General features: G+C 36.3%; 1 protein-coding gene across 1 annotated transcript in view; it reads left to right on the top strand.

Moving 5' to 3' along the window:
- The window catches only part of Mipol1 (mirror-image polydactyly 1), a 233,773-nt gene that overhangs the window by 154,684 nt on the left and 59,163 nt on the right, over positions 1-19,926 (top strand). The window contains exon 9 of the mRNA XM_057782609.1: positions 4,231-4,325. Within this exon, the coding sequence (XP_057638592.1) occupies positions 4,231-4,325 (95 nt within the window). The remainder of the gene's footprint in view (positions 1-4,230; positions 4,326-19,926) is intronic.

Genomic DNA, 19,926 nt, shown 5'->3' with positions numbered 1-19,926 from the left:
TTTTTCCTACTATTTATTCAACAATAACTCATTAAAGCATTTTCTATATGCTGAGTGCTATTTTATGTATTTCATTGGTTTTATTATATTTTACTAGTATCATCTCCTTGAGAATGGATCTTCACTTACCCACTTTGTAGGTGAATACAAACATGAAGTACTAGGTTGCCTGATGAGACAGGTTGCAAGGAGGGAGCCAGGATGCCTGCCAAGTCCCTGGTTCCACAGACCTTGTGAGGTTGCACTTCTAGTATACTCTAAGTTTTCTATCTCAGTTCTCTGACTTGTGCTTCCAGCTCAAGAATCAACTTCAATTATTGCTATTATACTTTCTGTTTCCACAACAATCGCCTATTTCCTCTAATGTCAGACCTCATAGGTTATTGAACAGTGCATATGCTCTCTTTGAATGAAGGACTCAGTTGTATCCATTTTGGTAAATCAAAGGGTATGACATGAGGCTAAAATATAACCACAAAAAATGCTCTCAGTTACACAATGTAGCAAGCAAACAAATTCTGTTTCTAAGAGGAAGCTGTAAAGGAAATCTCACTTCTATCCTCTCAATAATGACTTTTAATTTTCAGACTGTTTTTGCCAGGGTTTTAGTTACGTGTTCTCTACTAAATTCTTAATCTGCTTGCAAGTTTGAGAACTAAAATCTAAGATGACTATAGTCATTGTTTAAACAGTCCTCTATACCGATCTTTAAAAACCAACAAGAAGATGTCTTTAGATATGTTATACCAGAGATTAATATATTTGTGGTTATTCTGTGAAAATGATTATTTTAAAAATTAACATACTCTTAAATTATGTCATATTAAAATGTGGTCTTATAATGTAAAGTAAACAATGGTTTATGAATATTTGTATTCTAGTTTCAGCTTTCTTTCTAATTAGCTGTGAAACCTTGGACAGGTTCCAAATGTTTGCAATAGCAACAATTTCCTTATCATGAGAACAGAGGACTATGTTACCTCTAAGATGCATCCCAAATCTGCATCCTGACTCAATTTAATTTGTACATCATGCTCCTTTATTTAACAGATAGCATGAAGACAATCAACCAACTCTGCTCTGTCATAAAAAGAGGCTTGCTTTAATGATCTTGGTGATACCAAAGGAAGGCTGAACTATTTCAGACTATAACTATTAAAAACACATTGAAGACAAACATAAAAAGATTTTAAAGTAAGATAAAGTTTGTTATTCACAATAGGAACAGTAAATATTGTTCTGTTCAGTGAGCGGTAATAATTCTGCCTTTGTCTGCCATTCTCGCTTACCAGAAAAAACTTACTAAAACAGTGTATTTCTTTTCTAATATAGTAGATGGCTGCCCTACTTCAACCACAGTACTCAAAATAGGTATATACATTAGCACTAGGCAATCAGTCTTTATTATTGTTATTTCAAGTATCATAAAAGGACACAGAATGCAGAAAACACATTATGCTTAATTTTGTTGTCAGCAATTCTGTTACCTAATGATGATTTGATTCATAGTTTCACCTGGACATAATGGAGATTATCCTATAGGTTGTTTGAAAGGATAGACTCTAGTAATATCTCCCAAGCACTTGGTGGCATCTTATCACATAACAGGAATTCCACAGGTAACATCCTTCCAAAATGGAGCCCTTAAGATTCTTTCAGTGAAATCACCAAGTTTTGTGATTCTTCATAAAATATGTAAATATACACACCATAGAACTCAGAAACTCTGATTCAATGAAATTACTAAAAAATGAAAATGACATATATACAGATATTTATAACAATTGTATTAATGACTTCTCAGTATAGCATTGTTTACTGATTACACAGGAATGAACTACTAGAATATGCAATAATATAGATTAATATCCAAATATATTAAGTAAAATAAGCTTGAATTAGTGACTGTATTTTTTTTTACATCATCTAAAGAAGGCAAAGATATAGACAGGCTAAGTATAAAGTGTGTAGGAGGAGGGCCCACTTTTTAATCTCGGTTTCCCGGCTAGCTTAGCCCAGAAATAACCACACAGAAATTGTATTCATTAAAACATTGCTTGGCCCATTAGCTCTAACTTCTTATTGGTTAACTCTTACATCAATTTAGCCCATTTCTATTAATCTGTATATTGCCATGTGACTGTGGCTTACCGGGTAAAATTTCCAGTGTCTGTCTTCTGTGGCTTCGTAGATTCTTCAAACTCTGCCTCCTTTCTCCCAGCATGCTATTTAGTTTTCCCCACCTACATAAGTTCTGCCCTATCAACAAGCCAAGGCAGTTTCTTTATTCATTAACCAATGAAAGCAACACATAGACAGAAGGACCTCCCACACTCAAGGAGACGAGTGACTGTTGGTGTGCAATGGAGATAATGGGAATGCTGTATGTCTTGTGTGATGCTTGTCACATGACCAAATATATTGATCAGAATTTACAGAAGCAACCAGATGTGGTGGCTCATGCCTGTAGTAGCAGCATTGAAAGCTGATGAGCAGATTGCCTCAAGTTCAAGACCTGGGCTGCACTATGTTCCAGAAAAACCTGACCTAGATTTCTTACTCTACCTCATAACATTACAGATAACAGGTTTGAAATCATGGGTTTAACTTTCTGGAAATTACAACTCCATGAGCCTAATTGTTAAAAATCTGTATGTATACTTACTTGATGTCATATATATGTTTCACTTTCATGAAACTTTATCTAAAATAAGTCTATGAGTAGAAATATAAAAATACAAATGGTAAAACGTGTCGATAAGGATATAACTACAGTAAAGTAAAAAAAACATTTTAACATGAAAATGAGAGTTGATTTTGAATGTTTTTTTCCTAGTTTGCAGGGATATCTCATCTATAGTTACAGAATTCAGAAGATTAAAACAATCATTCAAACTTCTTAAATTTAATTACAGAATAAGTCTATTAAATTCCTTAGCCCAGAAAGAAAACAAACTAATATCTTGTGCCTAAACTTACATGCAAATATCCAGTCTGCTGCATGCCTTTATAATTTTCCATTATTAAAGTAGAAAAGTTGCATTATCTAGTGTTCATTTTCATTACTCTAATTAATTTTTTCATAATTGGGATTTTATTATTTTTCTTATTTATTGCATTTTTATGCAAGAAACTAATCCCACTGAAATCATATTCATTCAACAAAATGTGGAGACTTCAGACTTTAAATTACTTTTAATTAATGACTGTGGTTTTCAAGTTTTGAAACAATTACATGTTCACTGTCAAATACTATTTAAACTGAAAGACAGTATTTTCATGCAAATTAAGCTTTGAAAAAATAATACTAAAACTTGACTTTCTAGTACCATAGTTTTAAAGTAATGCTAAACTCTTTTTCGACATTTCTTAAAACTTGTGGAAATGATGGTGGGAGCCTGGAAAATTATTTTAAAATTACAACGTCGAGCACTACCAAAATAAAAATGAAGGTAAAAAATCAGTGCAAAAAGCTAAACACAATAAAGTTTATTCCATGAAAGACTGATGGGTCTGTAAAAGGTATAGAAAAGTTTACCTTGTTCCAAACATCACACAATATATACGAATGTGAAAATGCCACAGTTCCCATTAAGATGTAGACTGATTATTCCTTATTGGTTAAAATTAACTCAGTGTAAAGTTTTGTAGACGAAATTGCCTGTGCTTTAAGATGATATCCTCAAGCAAAATATCTCTAGCAACGGAAGTTGCCATCAATCTACTTTTTAGGGAAAAAAATCTCTTGCAGAAAAGGAATTGAAAGGGTTAACTTATATCTGTAAGAATCAGGTCATAGTTTTGTGTATCAAAGATGGCTTGACAACATACTTAGGATTTCCTGAGTTTTATTGTTAATAAAGTTAAAAGAAAATCTAGTGAGAGCAGGCAGTGGAGCCCCATTAAATCTGTATCTGAAATGCCCATTGTGCTTATCTCTACTCAGACACTTTTCTGAACCCGTGTTCCACATTCTGAATTCTGTGCATAAAGTTAAACATTGCAGAGGGGCATATCTGATACTACAGATGAAGTAAGGTTGGAGGTAGGGACTAGCAAAGTTCATACACTTGAGAAGCTCTGCCTTTAGTATTTCTATTACTAATGTTTGGACTCTTGTGTGAAGAATTGTGGCAGCTAAAATGTGGCTAGATTTTAAACTAACAAAAAGGTTTAGCTCATATTCATCCTTTATCCTGTGTTTTAACACGCCCAAACTAATATTTGCAGGAAAAATTGCTATCGATGCAGCAAGCCAAAGAAACTGCTGTTGAGCAGTACAAAAGGCTGGAAGAAGAAATACAGACCTTACGAGTTTACTACAGGTAAAACATCTCATACTTCAGTTCACGTAATATTGCTTGAGAAACCCCTGTATTGATATTGTAATTGTGGCTGAAGAAATTTCTCAATGAAATTAGACTCTGAAGATTTAAAGCATTTTATAGTATTTAAATTACCTAGAATATTGTTTTTTACCTTTTATTCCTACTTTTGGTTAACATTTAAGTTTATACCATTAAATTCATATAACTCATTAAATAGTCAGTTGTCTAAGTGAAGCCTGGATAATTGAGGTATTTGTTCATCTAAATGCTATATACATGTGTGTGGATAGATAGATAGATAGATAGATAGATAGATAGATAGATAGATAGATAGATAGATAGATAGACTGACAGACACATACATGTGTGTGTGTGTATAATGCATGTATATAACATGAACTTTCACCTTTAACAATATGCCATGAGAAATTTCCATGGATATATCACTAAAAATACGTAACACAATCATTTCATTTCTATTCTTTTTTGTTTTTGTTTTTTCTTTTTTTTTGGTTTTTTGAGACAGGGTTTTTCTGTAGCTTTGGAACCTGTCCTGAAACTACCTTTTTACCTCTTGTAGCCCAGGCTGGCCTTGAACTCACAGAGATCTGCCTGCCTCTGCCTCCCAAGTGCTGGGATTAAAGGTGTGAGCCACCACCACCTGGCCATTTCATTCCTATTCTAGAATAGTTATAAAAAGTGCAAACTATATAAATGCTGTATAATAAGGATTAATAATTGTTTTGCAATACTTCTGTTTCAGGTTTCTGTGGGGTGTGTGAGATAAGTATTTTGGGTTAAATATAAAAAAATGCTATATAATAAGGATTAATAATTGTTTTGCAATACTTCTGTTTCAGGTTTCTGTGGGGTGTGTGAGATAAGTATTTTGGGTTAAATATAAAATGTTAGATTTCCATGGTGGGCAATGGTAAAAGAAATTGTTTGATATATGGATGTTTTTGGTTCTTAAACAGTAAATCTTAAACTACCTTAAGTCTGAAGTGTGAAAATCCATTGAGGCTATGGGTTAAACTTCAATGGGATTTTTTCTCAAACTAGCATTGTTAAGTGCCTAAAATATAATGAAATCAAAATAAGTTTATTGGATTGCAATTATAAAAATATATCATGATATATGTATATGCTTCATTATTAATGTATTAAATAGCAGCAAACCTAGCAGTGCATATAATAATAATTGCAATTCTTACTAATGATGATTATGGATGCTATGTGGGTGATAATTGCAAGTGCTAGGGACTAAAACACCAAGCATTACTGTCAGCACAGCTGCCTTAAGTACCGTGTTTATTACCTGCACTGGCAGTTCAAGAAAACAAAATACTAATGTCTTCCCACTAACAAACAAACAAAAACACTAAGAAACCCTGCTTTGGGGAATTGTCGATGACATCTTCAGTGTTGATTATTTTTAGCCCCCAAAACGAGGCTAAAAGTCCATAACTTCTAAATGTGACCTTATTTGAAATTGGGTCACTATAGAGGGGAACTAGTCAAAATGTGGTCATTTGGGTACGTTTTAATCCCCCATGGCAGGCGTTTTTATAGGAAAGGGGAAACTTGTACACTGAGTCAGGTAGACACTGAGGAAATACATTGTGAAGATACACAGGCAGAAGTCAGCTATGCAGCAGGAAAGCTGCGACAGACTGCCACCAGAATGCAAAGCCAAGTTTGCCTGGGAAGAGTCACAGCCCACCTGACACCTGATTTCAGTCTCTTGTGTCCATAACTGCCCAGCTTATAGTTCTTTGTTCAGCACCCATAGAAAACTACCGCCACATGTGTTTGGGTGTTTAATTTGCTTTTCCAATTGTAGCCAGTGTTGTGGGAGAGTATACAGGTAAACAAACACCAATGGTAACAGAAAACATCTTGCTCTCCCGTTCTTTTCCTTTGTTTGTTTGTTTTAATAGCACAATGGATATTATAGCGCTTGTATGGTTTTTGTACTATTCTTAGTTGTAGCTATCATTAGAATCGCTTGATTTAGTTAGTCAATAAAATATCCTGGTTTAGTTTCCAGTACCCACACTGAGCAACTCACAACTGCCTAGAATTTTAGTTCCAATGAATATGTCATCCTCTTCTGACCTCCAGGGTCACCAGCACAAGTGTGTAAGAGCATATGTGCAGATGCACACACACACATACAGAAAGTAAAAAGGAAAAAATCAGTTTTTAAAGAAATCTTCTGAGAATTTACTAAATCTGAGAGTTACATAACATCTCCTAAACAGGTTACTGCATTAAAGATACATTTTCCACGTGCCTTCTCATTGCTACCTTTTGCAACAGACACACTCTAGTCTTTCATAAGCAAACTTCACCTTTCTGTTTTCTGCTAGGCTTTGAAAGAGGTGGGATTTAGAGTGCGTGCAGAACAGGAAGATGCCCGGACAGTGATCGTAGGTGTGAAAGAGAAAAAACAGCTAGGAATAACAGTGGATAAATATAATAATCACAGTACATTGTGTGTAAATGAGAAACCATCAAAAATAAAGAAGGGACTAACCAGTTAATCAGGACTCAGCTATTAGTATATACCACGAGCTTGTATGGTTATTGCTAACTAATTAGAAATATATTATAATCAATGTTCTTGTATATCAGTACAAAAGGCAAAAATTGAAATGACTCTATATTACAAGTTTACAGGACAAAAATGATGGGAAATAAGGAGTTAGGGGGAGGGGGGAGGAATGGTCAAGAAACCATAAATCAACAGCAGATCACAACGTATGTATCAGTGTGCTTACTATAAGATCAAAACATAAAAAGATCTAATAATAGACAAATGGGGTTCTATTTAGTGGTTCACATCTATAATCCCCACCCTTGGGAGACTGAGACAAGAAGAGTGCCATGAGATCAAGGCCATCTTGGAGTACAGCGTAACAGCCTACATAATACCCTTTTCTTAAAAATAAAACAAATAAATAGGGACCAGTGAATAGAGCCTGAATTCAATCCTCAGAGTCCATATCCTGGAAGGAGAGAACCAGATCTCACAAGCTGTCCTCTGATCTCCAAACACACACTGTGAAATGCACAGGCACACGTGCACGTTCATGTGAAAAAAGAAAAAAAGAAAAGCCAAAAGAGAGTTTATATCAGAAGTATCAAAAGAAGAAACATATCCAATTATCATTCACAGAAAAATTATATAGGGAAGTTCATGTGAGAAGATTCATGTGGCTATCAAAATACAAGAGATACCAAGAACCTTCATGAAATGCTAATAAGAATGCAAAATGGTGTAGCTGCTATAGAAAACAGTGTGGCAATTCTCTAAAGTCAAATATAGAATCACTGTATGATCAGTAGTTCTACCCTTCAGTATACACAAAAGAGATGAAAAGGAGGATTCTAGTAGGTACTGTTACAACAGTGTGCACAGCAGTGTGTTCTCTCAATAGACACAGTCCATGTGACCATCAACAGACAAATGAAGGAACAGGATATGGCAGCACTTATCTTTCTATGTAGACTAGGATGTTTTCCAACTTTGAAGTGACATGCAATTTTGATATATTCCATGTAACATGCATAAACCTTAAAAATCATTATTCTAAGTAAAACAACAACAACAAAACCAGCTTGCCAGGAGAGATGGTACACACCTATAATCCCAGCACTTGCCAGGAGAGATGGTACACATCTATAATCCCAGCACTTGGCAGGAGAGATGGTACACACCTATAATCCCAGCACTTGCCAGGAGAGATGGTACACATCTATAATCCCAGCACTTGGCAGGAGAGATGGTACACACCTATAATCCCAGAACTTGCCAGGAGAGATGGTACACACCTATAATCCCAGCACTTGGCAGGCAAAGGCAGCAAGATTCAAGGTTATCTTCAGCTGTCGTGAGACAAATATTGTATTATGCTTTGTATATAAGATAACTAAAAATAGGTATTTTATATAAATAGAAATTAGGATGGGACTTCTAAAAGTATCACTATACTAAGGAGGAAAAGCTGTCAAATGATAAGCATGCTGGGAAACCAGAAATATGGCGACTTTAGACTCAAGATCAGAGTGAGGATCTCCATGATGTCTTCTGTTTACTTAAAGTGCCAATGCCACAGCCAGCCCCTGAACAGTCCATCAAGATAGCTCAGCGCATGGATGACAGGAGAACACAGGACCGGTGACCTCTCCACACCGATGATGCATCCCAGAAAGCTCTGACAATGCCAGGATGTCCGATGAAGTGCTAACAACTTTATCCTCTTGGTGAAGTTGTCTCCATGGGAACACTGAGTAGTATCCAGAGAGGCCCTGCAGACATGTTCGGCGTTTTCTCTTTACAAAAAGGTGTGGACCACCTGCTGACAGCTGAGTATAGGAACAATGTGTTAAAACTTGTGCATGACCAACTCACTGTTCTGGAGCTTGATACTTCAGGCTCTGTCTAGAGACCACATCCCTGATGGGTTAAGGTGAGGGGAAAGCTCTGCACAGGGACTGCAGAGGAAACTGCAGGACCTGGAGCTGGAGTAGATGAAGCCAGCCTAGAAGATGGAGTGCATGAACAGGGACTGCAGTGGCAGCAGTGGACCTCAAGGTAGCCCTGGTAGAGACTCTACATTATGCCTTCTAAGAAAATTATTCTGGAATAATTCATCTAATTATATTATTCTCACTGAGCCTCCATTATACAGCTATTTTTACTGTTTTAAATACCAATCTTCATGCTTCTCAGTGTCACAATTATGTGTGTGTATGATAATTTTCCTACTAGTACTATATATTACAGCAAGCCTTCTGTACTTATGTGTCAATTAATAAAAACTCAAATTTAACGCTAGATTGAAAACTTCTTCAAAATAAGTTTCTTTTGCACAGTAGTTTTCTGTGCTATATATATAAAACAGTTAAACTATAAATTTAAGAATTAAATTATTGAATATGCCGTGAACCTAGTTCATTGTCAAGATTTTTATAAAGATGTAAGACCCATTAATGAAATGAGTATCATCAACCACCAAAATTTCCTTTTTTTCCCGAACTTATAGTGCTTAGATTTGAAAAACACCATCCAAAACTCTTATTTATTTTGAATCTTTCTTGAAATTGGAATGTTAATATGTCTTAGAAAATAAGATTGTTCAGTGTTCAGTATAACACTATTTTCTAAAAGACTAATTAGAATCATTTCCTAGAATTTCACGTTGTTGGAAATATATAAAGTGTGTTGACAAAATAAAAGCTAGTGATCTAATGGCATGAGAAGCGTAGAATGGTGCGGCTAAGCAAGTTTGCCAATGTCCTGCAGAGAAATGAGAAAGACCACACTTGTAAGAGGAAAGAGACTTGCTGAAAGGAAGTCCTTCAAGCAGCTCTGGGAGCTGTGAAACCTGCAGGGAAGCCAAGGGTGAATCCGGGAGAGAGCTCATGCTGCAGCTGTGAATCCCAAGAGCCCTATTTTCTTCTTCCCCAGGGATTTCTGCTTCCTCAGAAAGGTCTGATCGGAAAAGACTTACTCACACCATATAAAGGAACCTGTTTTACTGAGTCTCCTGATTTTAATAGTAGTCACTTCTTTTCTTTTTCTTTTTCTTTTTTTTTTTTTTTTTTTTTTTTGATTTTTCGAGACAGGGTTTCTCTGTAGCTTTGGTGCCTGTCCCAGAACTAGCTCTTGTAGACCAGGCTGGCCTCGAGCTCCCAGAGATCCGCCTGTCTCTGCCTCCCGAGTGCTTGGATAAAAGGCTTGCTCCACCACCGCCCGGCTAGTAGTCATTTCTGAAGCACAGCAGTAACTAGATTTGGCATTGACCAAAGAGCTGGGTGTTTTGTTGTTGTTGTTGTTTTATTAATTTATTTATTTAATTATTAAAGATTTCTGTCTCTTCCCCGCCACCACCTCCCATTCCCCCCCCCATCAAGTCTTCCTCCCTCCTCAGCCCAAAGAGCAAGCAGGTTTCCCTGCCCTGTGGGAAGTCCAAGGACCACCCACCTCCATCCAGGTCTATTAAGGTGAGCATCCAAACTCCCTAGGCTCCCACAAAGCCATTACGTGCAATAGGATCAAGAACCCATTGCCATTGTTCTTCAGTTCTCAGTAGTCCTCATTGTCCGTTATGTTCAGCGATACCGGTTTTGTCCCATGCTTTTTCAGACCCCGGCCAGCTGGCCTTGGTGAGTTCCCGATAGAACATCCCCAATGCCTCAGTGTGTGGGTGCACCCCTCGCGGTCCTGAGTTCCTTGCTCGTGCTCTCCCTCCTTCTGCTCCTCCTTTGGATCGTGAGACTTCAGTCCAGTGCTCCAATGTTGGTCTCTGTCTCTGTCTTCTTTCATCGCCTGATGAAGGTTAATATTCAGGAGGATGCTTATATGTATTTCTTTGGGTTCACCTTCTTATTTAGCTTCTCTAGAATCACGAATTATAGTCTCAATGTCCTTTATTTATGGCTAGAAACCAAATATGAGTGAGTACATCCCATGTTCAAGAGCTGGGTGTTTTATGAGCTGGGTAAACCACCTGGAAGCCACTGGTGATTCGATGAAAATATCCAGTGGCAGGAGTGGACTGCCTCCCTGCAAGTTCTTGGTCAAGAAGCTTCTAGAAGTCCCTAAAGTAGTACAGTCAATGCCCACTGCTGTTGGCTATCACCAGAACTCGATGATAAAACCTTATTGCTAAAGATACAGGAAAAAAAGGAGCTTTTGTACTGCTCGCTAGCCTTTATAATGCCAGAAGGTTCTGCTGAGGTATAAATGCCTTAACAGTATTATGTAGCTGTATGCAGCAATACCAACTAGGCACAATGTACCCACTCCTGCAAGCCTATTACGGGTGTGACCAACTACTTCACTTTTAGATTTGGTGCCCATACAGGAAGGAATTTACATCTGAAATAAACCCAACCAAAAATTCATGGCTGGGACGTCACAGACCCTAGTCATGACTCTGCTGCTGTTGCTTTGATAAATTGACGTGATGTGTTCATCAAATCACCTTTCTGAATAACAATAATTATAAATTCCAGGACCCAGACATAACTCCACATACCAATGGACCCCTGAGTTTTTAAGAAGAAGCCACAATACATATTGTAGAAAAACACACACACACACAATCTTCAATAAATAGTCCTAGCTGAACTGGATGACTACATGTGGAAGAATGAAAATTAATGCATACCTACCACCATGCACAAAGCTCAAGTCCACGTGTATTAAGAACCTCAGCACAATACAAGATATCCTGAATCTGATGGAAGAGAAGTGGGAAATATGCTTGAATTCATTGGCACAGGAAAATACATACTTTGATTTCTAAATAATCATATGTGTTATATTTCAGAACAAACCCTTCATATTGCTTTCCCTTACTTAGCATTCCAAAACAATATATCTATGATGAGTGTGCCCATTTGGTGTGTGAAAATAATATATATTTTTAAAAATTGCTACCTGCTCAATGGTGGTGGTGCATGCCCTTAATCCCAGCACCTGGGATGCAGAAGCAGGTGAGTTCAAAGCCAGCCTGGTATACAGAGTGAGTTTCAGGACAACCAGGGCTACACAGAGAAACCATGTCTGGAAAAAAACTAATAATAATAATAATATGAAAATTTTGATCCTATGAGCATAAACTATGACCAGAAATGACAATGAAAACATGCAATTCCTATTTGCTTGGGAAACTTTACTTAGTACAGTGAGAGTTTTAGGATATGTGAAATATAAATATTACATTTATTTTTTTATTTCTAGAACATGTGTATACTAAGTGTACTAAAATGTTTATTAATTAGTTAAAATATTTGACAAGTGGAACTGGTAGTTAATCATTGGACTTGTTAAAGAACATTTTGATTATTAATTTCAAAAGCAAAGAGTCACAGTGTTAGCACACAGTACAAGATATAATAAACTGACATTTTAAAGCTATCCTTGATGTGCATAAACTTTTTAATACCACTGCTATCATAAAGAACTAAGTCAATATTGACTAAGGATTCAGATGATGGTCCAGTAACACCAGGCAGGACTAGCAGTGCTGCCAGACTGCATTGTTGTTTTGCCACGGGGCACATTGAGATGGGTGGGCTCCCAGAAGAGTGGTGGTTTACTTGCAGTTAGATATTTAAACGTGTGACTGTTCCAGGCTCAGTTACTGATGAAGTAGATTTTTTTCTCTTTGTATCATAAAGTACTTGGTCTACAGAGCTAACAATGGTGGTAGCAACAGTTCATTAGTCAAATTGATATAATTATTTTCCCATAATTACAAAAAAACACATCATGTTAAGTCAGATAAATTTAAAGTTATTTTTCTCCACTTAAAATTCCAGACCTAATTTCCCTCTCTGCTTCCATATCCTTTGTGTATAAGAGGGCGACTGATTTTTTGGAGTTGATCTTGTATCCTGCCACATTACTAAAGGTGTTTATCAGCTGTAGGAGTTCTTTGGTGGAGTTTTTGGGGTCGCTTATGTACACTATCATATCATCTGCAAATAATGAAAGTTTAACTTCTTCCTTTCCAATTTGAATCCCCTTTATCCCCTTATGTTGTCTTATTGCTATTGCTAAAACTTCAAGAACTATGCTCTTGGGACTGGAGAGGGAGAAGAGGAGTGGGGGGAGGGGGAGAGGGGCGGGAGGAGGAGGAGGGAAATGGGAGGCGAGGAGGAAGTGGGAAAATTTTTTTTTCAATAAAAAAAAAATTCCAGACCTAAGATATGAAAGTTTTGAGTTTCCCGTGTCTTAACGTACTGTCATGATCTTAAGCTGTAGATGGTTTATGTTATGTCTTCTTCCTCTTGTGTTTATAAGGATTCATGATTGGTGTATCTACTAATAAAATACCAGTCACTTTTTCAAATACTTTTTAAAATTGCCAGGTTCTGACTGAAATAAAAAATATAGAATATCCAATTGCTCTGTAAAACAGGAAGTATAAGCATTTATAAATTTAGATTTATTAGATAGTATTCTGAATAATTTACTTTAATTCATAAAATGCCTAGTCGTCCTCTCATTTGATTAGGTTAGCTATTTTGAACAAAACTTTTTCCTAAACCCTCAATTGTATGAGACAGGGTAAAACACTGATGTGTTCTGGGAAGCTGCACACTGATAACCCGCGATAACCTGACATGGAGAGGGCCTTGCAGTCGGCTGCTTTAATTTGGTGTTTGCTCATTTTTCCATTGGTTAAAAAAATTGTTTTGCATTCGTTCTTTTCATATGGTATAATGTTTTAATTCAGCACTAGCACTACAGTAAGACAGATGGTGTATGTTCTTTCTAGACAATGACCTTTGACAAGTAATTAACCTCTCAAAGCCTCAATTTCCTGACATATAAAATAAGAATTCTAGTTCTCCTTCCTCATTGTAAAGAATAATCAAATGAAGCGGTGCATCTGCCATACCTGGATGGCCGACACAGAAAGAGGCACTATGATCATAATCCTGACATCAAATTTAGATTGCCCTTGTTAACTTTGCCTTGAAAACCTGCGAATCTACCGATGGAGAGCTGTTTGTGTTTTGTTCTGTTTGCTCTTTTACTATTTTCTATTATGAATGTAATATTATGACAGGAGTGTAGAATTATTGAATCTTTGGAGACAAATTTTTACTGGAATTAATATTTTAGTTTTTTTTTTTCCTCATTGTAAGTCACTTTAAGATCCATGAGTCTGGAGGGTAAAATGCTTGCTCACAAGTGTAAGAACCTGATTTTAGAACCTCAGAACCCATCTGAAAAAGCAAGATGCTTTGTTGTGCAGCATCTGTAATCCCAGCACTGGGCTACAGATAGATCTCAGGAACTTGATGGCCAGCCATCCTGGCAAACACAGAGTTCAGATTCAGCCGGAAATCATACCTCAAAACTAAAGTGCAGGATGACAGAAAAAGACACAAACATTAACCTTCACACGTGTCCACATAAGTGAGGACACTTCTGCACACGCATGCACACACACACACACACACACACACACACACAAGCACATTTCATGGGTTGAAAAGGTACAAGGATATCACAGGAATAGAAAAGAAGAGAGAAAATCATCGAAAACAATTTTTTAACTGTCATAATGTAGCAGATGCTTTCTAGGCTATTTAGAATAAGTAAATTAGATCCTCAGAGTGAGCATTTTTATTTCTTTGGTTGGTTGGTTGGTTTGGGTTTTTTGAGACAGGTTTCTCTTTGTTTCCCTGACTGTCCTGGAACTTGCTGTGTAGACCAGGCTGGCCTCGAACTTAAAGAGATCCACCTGGCTCTTCCTCCTGAGTGCTGGGATTAAAGGCATGTGCTAAGCTTGAAAATCTTCACACTTCCACATTTTATTTCTCTTTTCTTATTTATTTATTTTTATTTTATTTTATTTGTTTTTTTCTGGGCACTTTCTTTGTGTAGCCCTGTCTGTCCTGGAACTCTGTCTGCAGAACAGACTGACCTCAAACTTTAAGATCTGCTTGTCTCTGCCTCCCAAGTGCATTAAAGGCCTGTGTCACCACTCCAGTCAGAATGAGCAATTTTTAAAGCAAAAATATACAGATTTGATCAAAATGGTACCCTTAACTCAGATTTAGCCTTTTCTGATTCATAGTTTATTTTCATGAGTTCTTTTTTCACACAGGAATATCTTAATACTCAGAAACCTGTTGAAAAATGTCTGCCTACACTAATTTTTATTCTTTTTAGTCTATCAAAAGATTTTCATGGGTTTCACCATTGACATTTCCAATTCCGACTATTCTGTATCTTATAATTTAATTTGGTACAAGAATTATCTGGTGTTATCCCTTCTGCATCCTTGTGAGATATCATCCCTTTTACAGATGGGAAAACAGAATCACAGAGAGGTGAAGTCGTATATATTAGGTCACACCAGGGCCAAGATAAAAATGTAACTATTCTGAACATTCAGTTCCTACTAGACAGCATCTCCTATCGTACCTCCTTCTTAATATTCCTGAAGAAAAACTGATAATTCATCACTGTCTTTCTGATTTGGCTCTGCTTGATATCTTTATTGCACAAAACATATCACTAAGACCCTGGAGAACTTGACCTGCTTTGGAGTTTAGCCGTCTTTGTCTGTGTTCAACTAAACTGTACAATTTATAACCGCAGTCGGTGTCTGGATTTATAAATAGACTTCCCCTGAATATTCTTTTGAGAACTTTTAAGCTCTAGCGTTATATCATGTGTCAGGCTACAAAAAGGAAATGCTCAGCCTGACAGTAATTTTATCTACACACTCATAATACTTTATTTTTATTAGTAGGATATAGTATTACTTTGTTGTTTTATCAGTGTTCTAGCACAATTGCTAGCAAAACAGTAACCATATTAAGAAGTAATCATTAACCAAATAGCCCATTGGTTATGAATGATTTATTAAGGGTTGAGGATTCTAGGAGCCCATGGACAATTGGGTATCCTAGGACAGATTGCAATCGCTGTTCTCAAGAAAGACAGAATTATGCAGAAAAATGTGCATTCAAAACTAGAAACTAATACTGTGCTGTTAAGTGATGTTATTGGACATTCTCAAGTCACAGAGGGGAGAGATCATTTACGCTGGAACAGAGGAAGTTTCATGGCATGTCTGGGAATTAAGACATGACTAAGTAAGATTCTAAGAGAGGACATTATGTTCTGGAAGCAGCGTTTAAGCAAAAGTGCTGAGGTTGTAATGAGCATATTGTATCACATCGTGCAGTTAAGAGGAATTCTCAGAAATTTTAATGCCGACTACACTTTTTAAGCCTGTACTTCCTTGGATGCTTTGGGAACATGGGATAATTTGCTTAAGTCTTTACAATAAAGTTATACCCAAATTTTTCTGAAATTTATAAAAGTGGGGTTTTTTTTAAAAGTAAATGAAATTTTTGAACAACTTGAGAATTTCTGGGTGTACAATCCAAAAGTCCAGTGCTTGTCTACCATGCTCACAGCCCTGGCTTCCATTCTCAGCTCAACAACAATAGCAAACTGCTCTTCATGAAGAATTTTGAGTGCATTCTAAAGCAGGAAGAATGAAGCTCACACCGACTCATTTCCTCCCCTGAAGCCATCAACCTGCACACAGTTCTGTTCCATCCACGCTTTCATACACAGACCTCTGCCCTCTTGAATTATTTAAAAGTTAATTTTATATATTATGCAGTGTCATTTATAATTGTTTGTAGGAAGAATTTCCTAGTATTTTAAAGTTTCCATTGCTAATTCTTTTTGGTACATCCTCATGGTATAGCTAACAACTGACTGAAATTTTCAAGTTATCTTCTTTAATCCTCCATATCATTAAGGGGGATGAAGTAGTAACCTTATACATACATGCAGATTCAAAATGTGTAGTCAGACTTTAATTTGGACCGCCAGCTCCCAAATAACAACACAGACTTACTTTTAATTTTGAAAGTTCAGCCTTAGCTTAGGCTTGTCCTGCTAGCTCGTATAACTTAAATTAACCCATTTATTTTAGCTCCCTTTTATCAAATGGCTCATTACCTCATCTCCCCATACTTTCTATGCTGCTTCCTCAGCATCTGGCTGGTAACTCCACCTTCTTCTCAGAGTCCTTTCTCTGCCTTGAAGTCTGCCTATATCTCTTGCCTAGCTATTGTCCATCAGCTTTTTAACTACACCAATCACAACAATACATTTTTACACAGTGTGCAAATATCCTACAACATAAATTATTTCAGAACTTGTATCATTCATTCCATCTTCATATGCTCCTTTTTATTAACTCATAAGGTATTTATTATTAATAATATGATATTGAAAATAGATATGATATTAAAATGGGCATCTGAAAGTAAAATAATATAAATATTATTTATTTATATTAATAATATAATTATTAATTATATTGACATAATTATTGTTAATATAATATAATTATCAATATAATTAATAATAAATATATTTGTGCAAAGGATGTATTTCCTAATTTTCTTAATCTAAGGAATACTTACTTTTAAGTTATAATAGAAAATGAGAAAAAGTAACCACATATATAACTTAAATAGAACAAATAGTAAAACTTACGTTGTCCTCTTAGTAGATGTAGGAAAAGGATTTAATAAACTGTGTGCACAGACAAACAGCAAAACCACTCAGCAGACTAGGATTCTATCTGACCCAGGCCTGAGTGTGTAGAAACATCTGTGAAAACCACAGTTACCATCACACTTGAGAGCTGTGAGTGTTTTCCTTTTACAACACCACACAAGACAAGGATTTCCTCCCTTGCTACATATATACTAGAGGTCATAGTCAGGGCATGTGAGGAACAAAAACCCATTAAAGTTTTGGTGATTGGGAAAAACCTAAAATCCTCAGTGTTCACGGATGGCACAATAATAAGTAGAAACCCTACTAAACTAAAATAAACTCGTCAAACTCATTTTTAAAAAGCATAAAACAGTGTAGAAATCATCTGTAATTTCTAAAACAGCATTTATTTATCATCAAACATATTTCAAAATTAGAAACCAGTGGAATATTTGTATTTGTTTTTTTTTTTTAAAAAAAACTGTATTTGTGAATACCAAGATGCTACATAGTTAAGATGGTAGGACCTACTAGACTCCCAGAAACTTTTAGAAAACTGAAGCTAATAATAAAATAATCCTAAATTGAAAAGATTTAAGAAGGCAAAGTGGTTTTTTATTTCTTTTCTTTTTAGAGATTCTGATTTTAAAGATGGTCTTTAAAAAGACAAAGCAGAAAAAGTTCTCCATCTTGCATTCAGAACTCACTACAGAGATACAGAAATCTCATTTATCAAAGCAGTGTGCTAATGGCATGAGGACTGACATCTAGGTCAGTGGAATAAAGTCTATGTAGAGCTGAGAAATAAGCCCATAACTGGCATTAAAAGACAAAAATGGTTTGCTGGAATTTATAGTTCTTCCTTTAAGAGCTGTCTGTTCAAGTCATAGACCATTTTATCCTGTGCTTTCTCAGTGCTGTGACAAAATGCCTAGCAACTTCCGGGAGAAAGAATATATTTTGTTCGCAGTTAGAAGATATCATCTATCCTGGCAGGGAAGTCATGGCAGCCGGACCTTGGGGTCATCTTGTGTCTGCAGTCAGGAAGGCAGAGAGCAATGAATGCTAGCTTCCTCCTGTTTCATGCAGTCCACCACCCAAACTCAGGGGATAATGCAACCTACTTTTAGGGTGGGTCTTTCCACTTCAGTGACCTAATCAAGATAATCCTTCACCTGCCTGGCCAAAGGCTTATTTTGTAGATCCTTCAAGTTGATAGTCTATACTAACCCTCACAATGATTCAATGTAATATCCAATAAGTGTTTGAAAAAGTGGCCAACATCCTTAGTCATCAAGGAAGTGAAAGTTAAAACTACATTGAAATTTTTCCTCACTCTAGTCAGAATGGCTATCAACAAGAAAATAGATAACAACAAATGCTGACAAGGATGTAGAAGGGGGTTCCTCATATGGTGTGGGAATGTAAACTGTGGGAGCCAGTATTGAATAGAGTTGCTCACTAAAACTAAAAGTAGTACCCCTATTTATGGCCTTGCAATACTCAATCCTATATATTAGGGTGTTATATATTCAGAGAATTCTAGGTCCGCATACTACAGAGATGCCTGCACATCAGCATCTATGTAAAGCCGTACTGTTCACAATAGGGATCAGTCTAGGGGTCCATCAACAGATGAACAGGTATAGAAAATGTGGTATACATACGCAGTTGAATTTTATTCCGCTGAAAAGTCACTGAATGAAATAGCAATTGCAGAAGATGGATAGAACTAGAGAATATTATATTCAGTGAAATAAGTCATACTCAAAAAGACAAATTCCATGTGCTTTTCTTAACTACAGAAACTACATGTAAATTAGAATTACATGTATACATGTGTGTGTAAAACCTGAAAGTAGAAAGAACATTATAAGAGAGAGGTCTAAAGGGGAAAGAATGGGGAACAAGAGAGGGTGATGGAATATATGTCATAAAGGGAAAGACACAATTTGAGGGAGGAAACCTAGCGAGTAATTGTGGGAGAGCAAGGATAGGTGAACGCTGTGGAGTTGGAGGTCAATTAAGGATAAAATATATCTATATGAAAATTTCCCAATGAAATCTATTTATTCATATATTCAAAACCATATTTATAGAAGAGAACCCCTAAGTAACAGCATTTGCTAAAGAGGTTGAACCCAGGAAGTACTCCACAAAGAAACTCCAGTCCCAGATGTTACAGTGAGTTTTGTCAACCACTTCAAGAAGATTAAAAACAGTTGTAATGTTTTCAGAAAATAGAATAGGGAATATTTTACAAATCAGTTGGTGAAATAACTTTGAAAAACATTCAAGAGCATAACAAAGACAAAAACTACAAGCTGAAACCTCTCAGGAATATGAGCTCTAAAACTTTCCACCCGGACTAGAAAGCAAATCCAACAATAGGTAAAACTGATAGAGCAGAAAGGCAGTGCTTTAACATTTGAAAATAAGTGTAATTCACGCTGTTAATGGAGCAAGGAGAGAGAAGAGGATGCTGAAAAAGCACTGCATCCTCTTGGATGGAGATAATCCAAAACCTGT

The sequence above is a fragment of the Chionomys nivalis genome, chromosome 10 (assembly GCF_950005125.1).
Source record: "Chionomys nivalis chromosome 10, mChiNiv1.1, whole genome shotgun sequence".
NCBI lineage: Eukaryota > Metazoa > Chordata > Mammalia > Rodentia > Cricetidae > Chionomys > Chionomys nivalis.
Note: the sequence above shows the minus strand (reverse complement) of the source record. Positions and strands in the feature narration are given on the sequence as shown.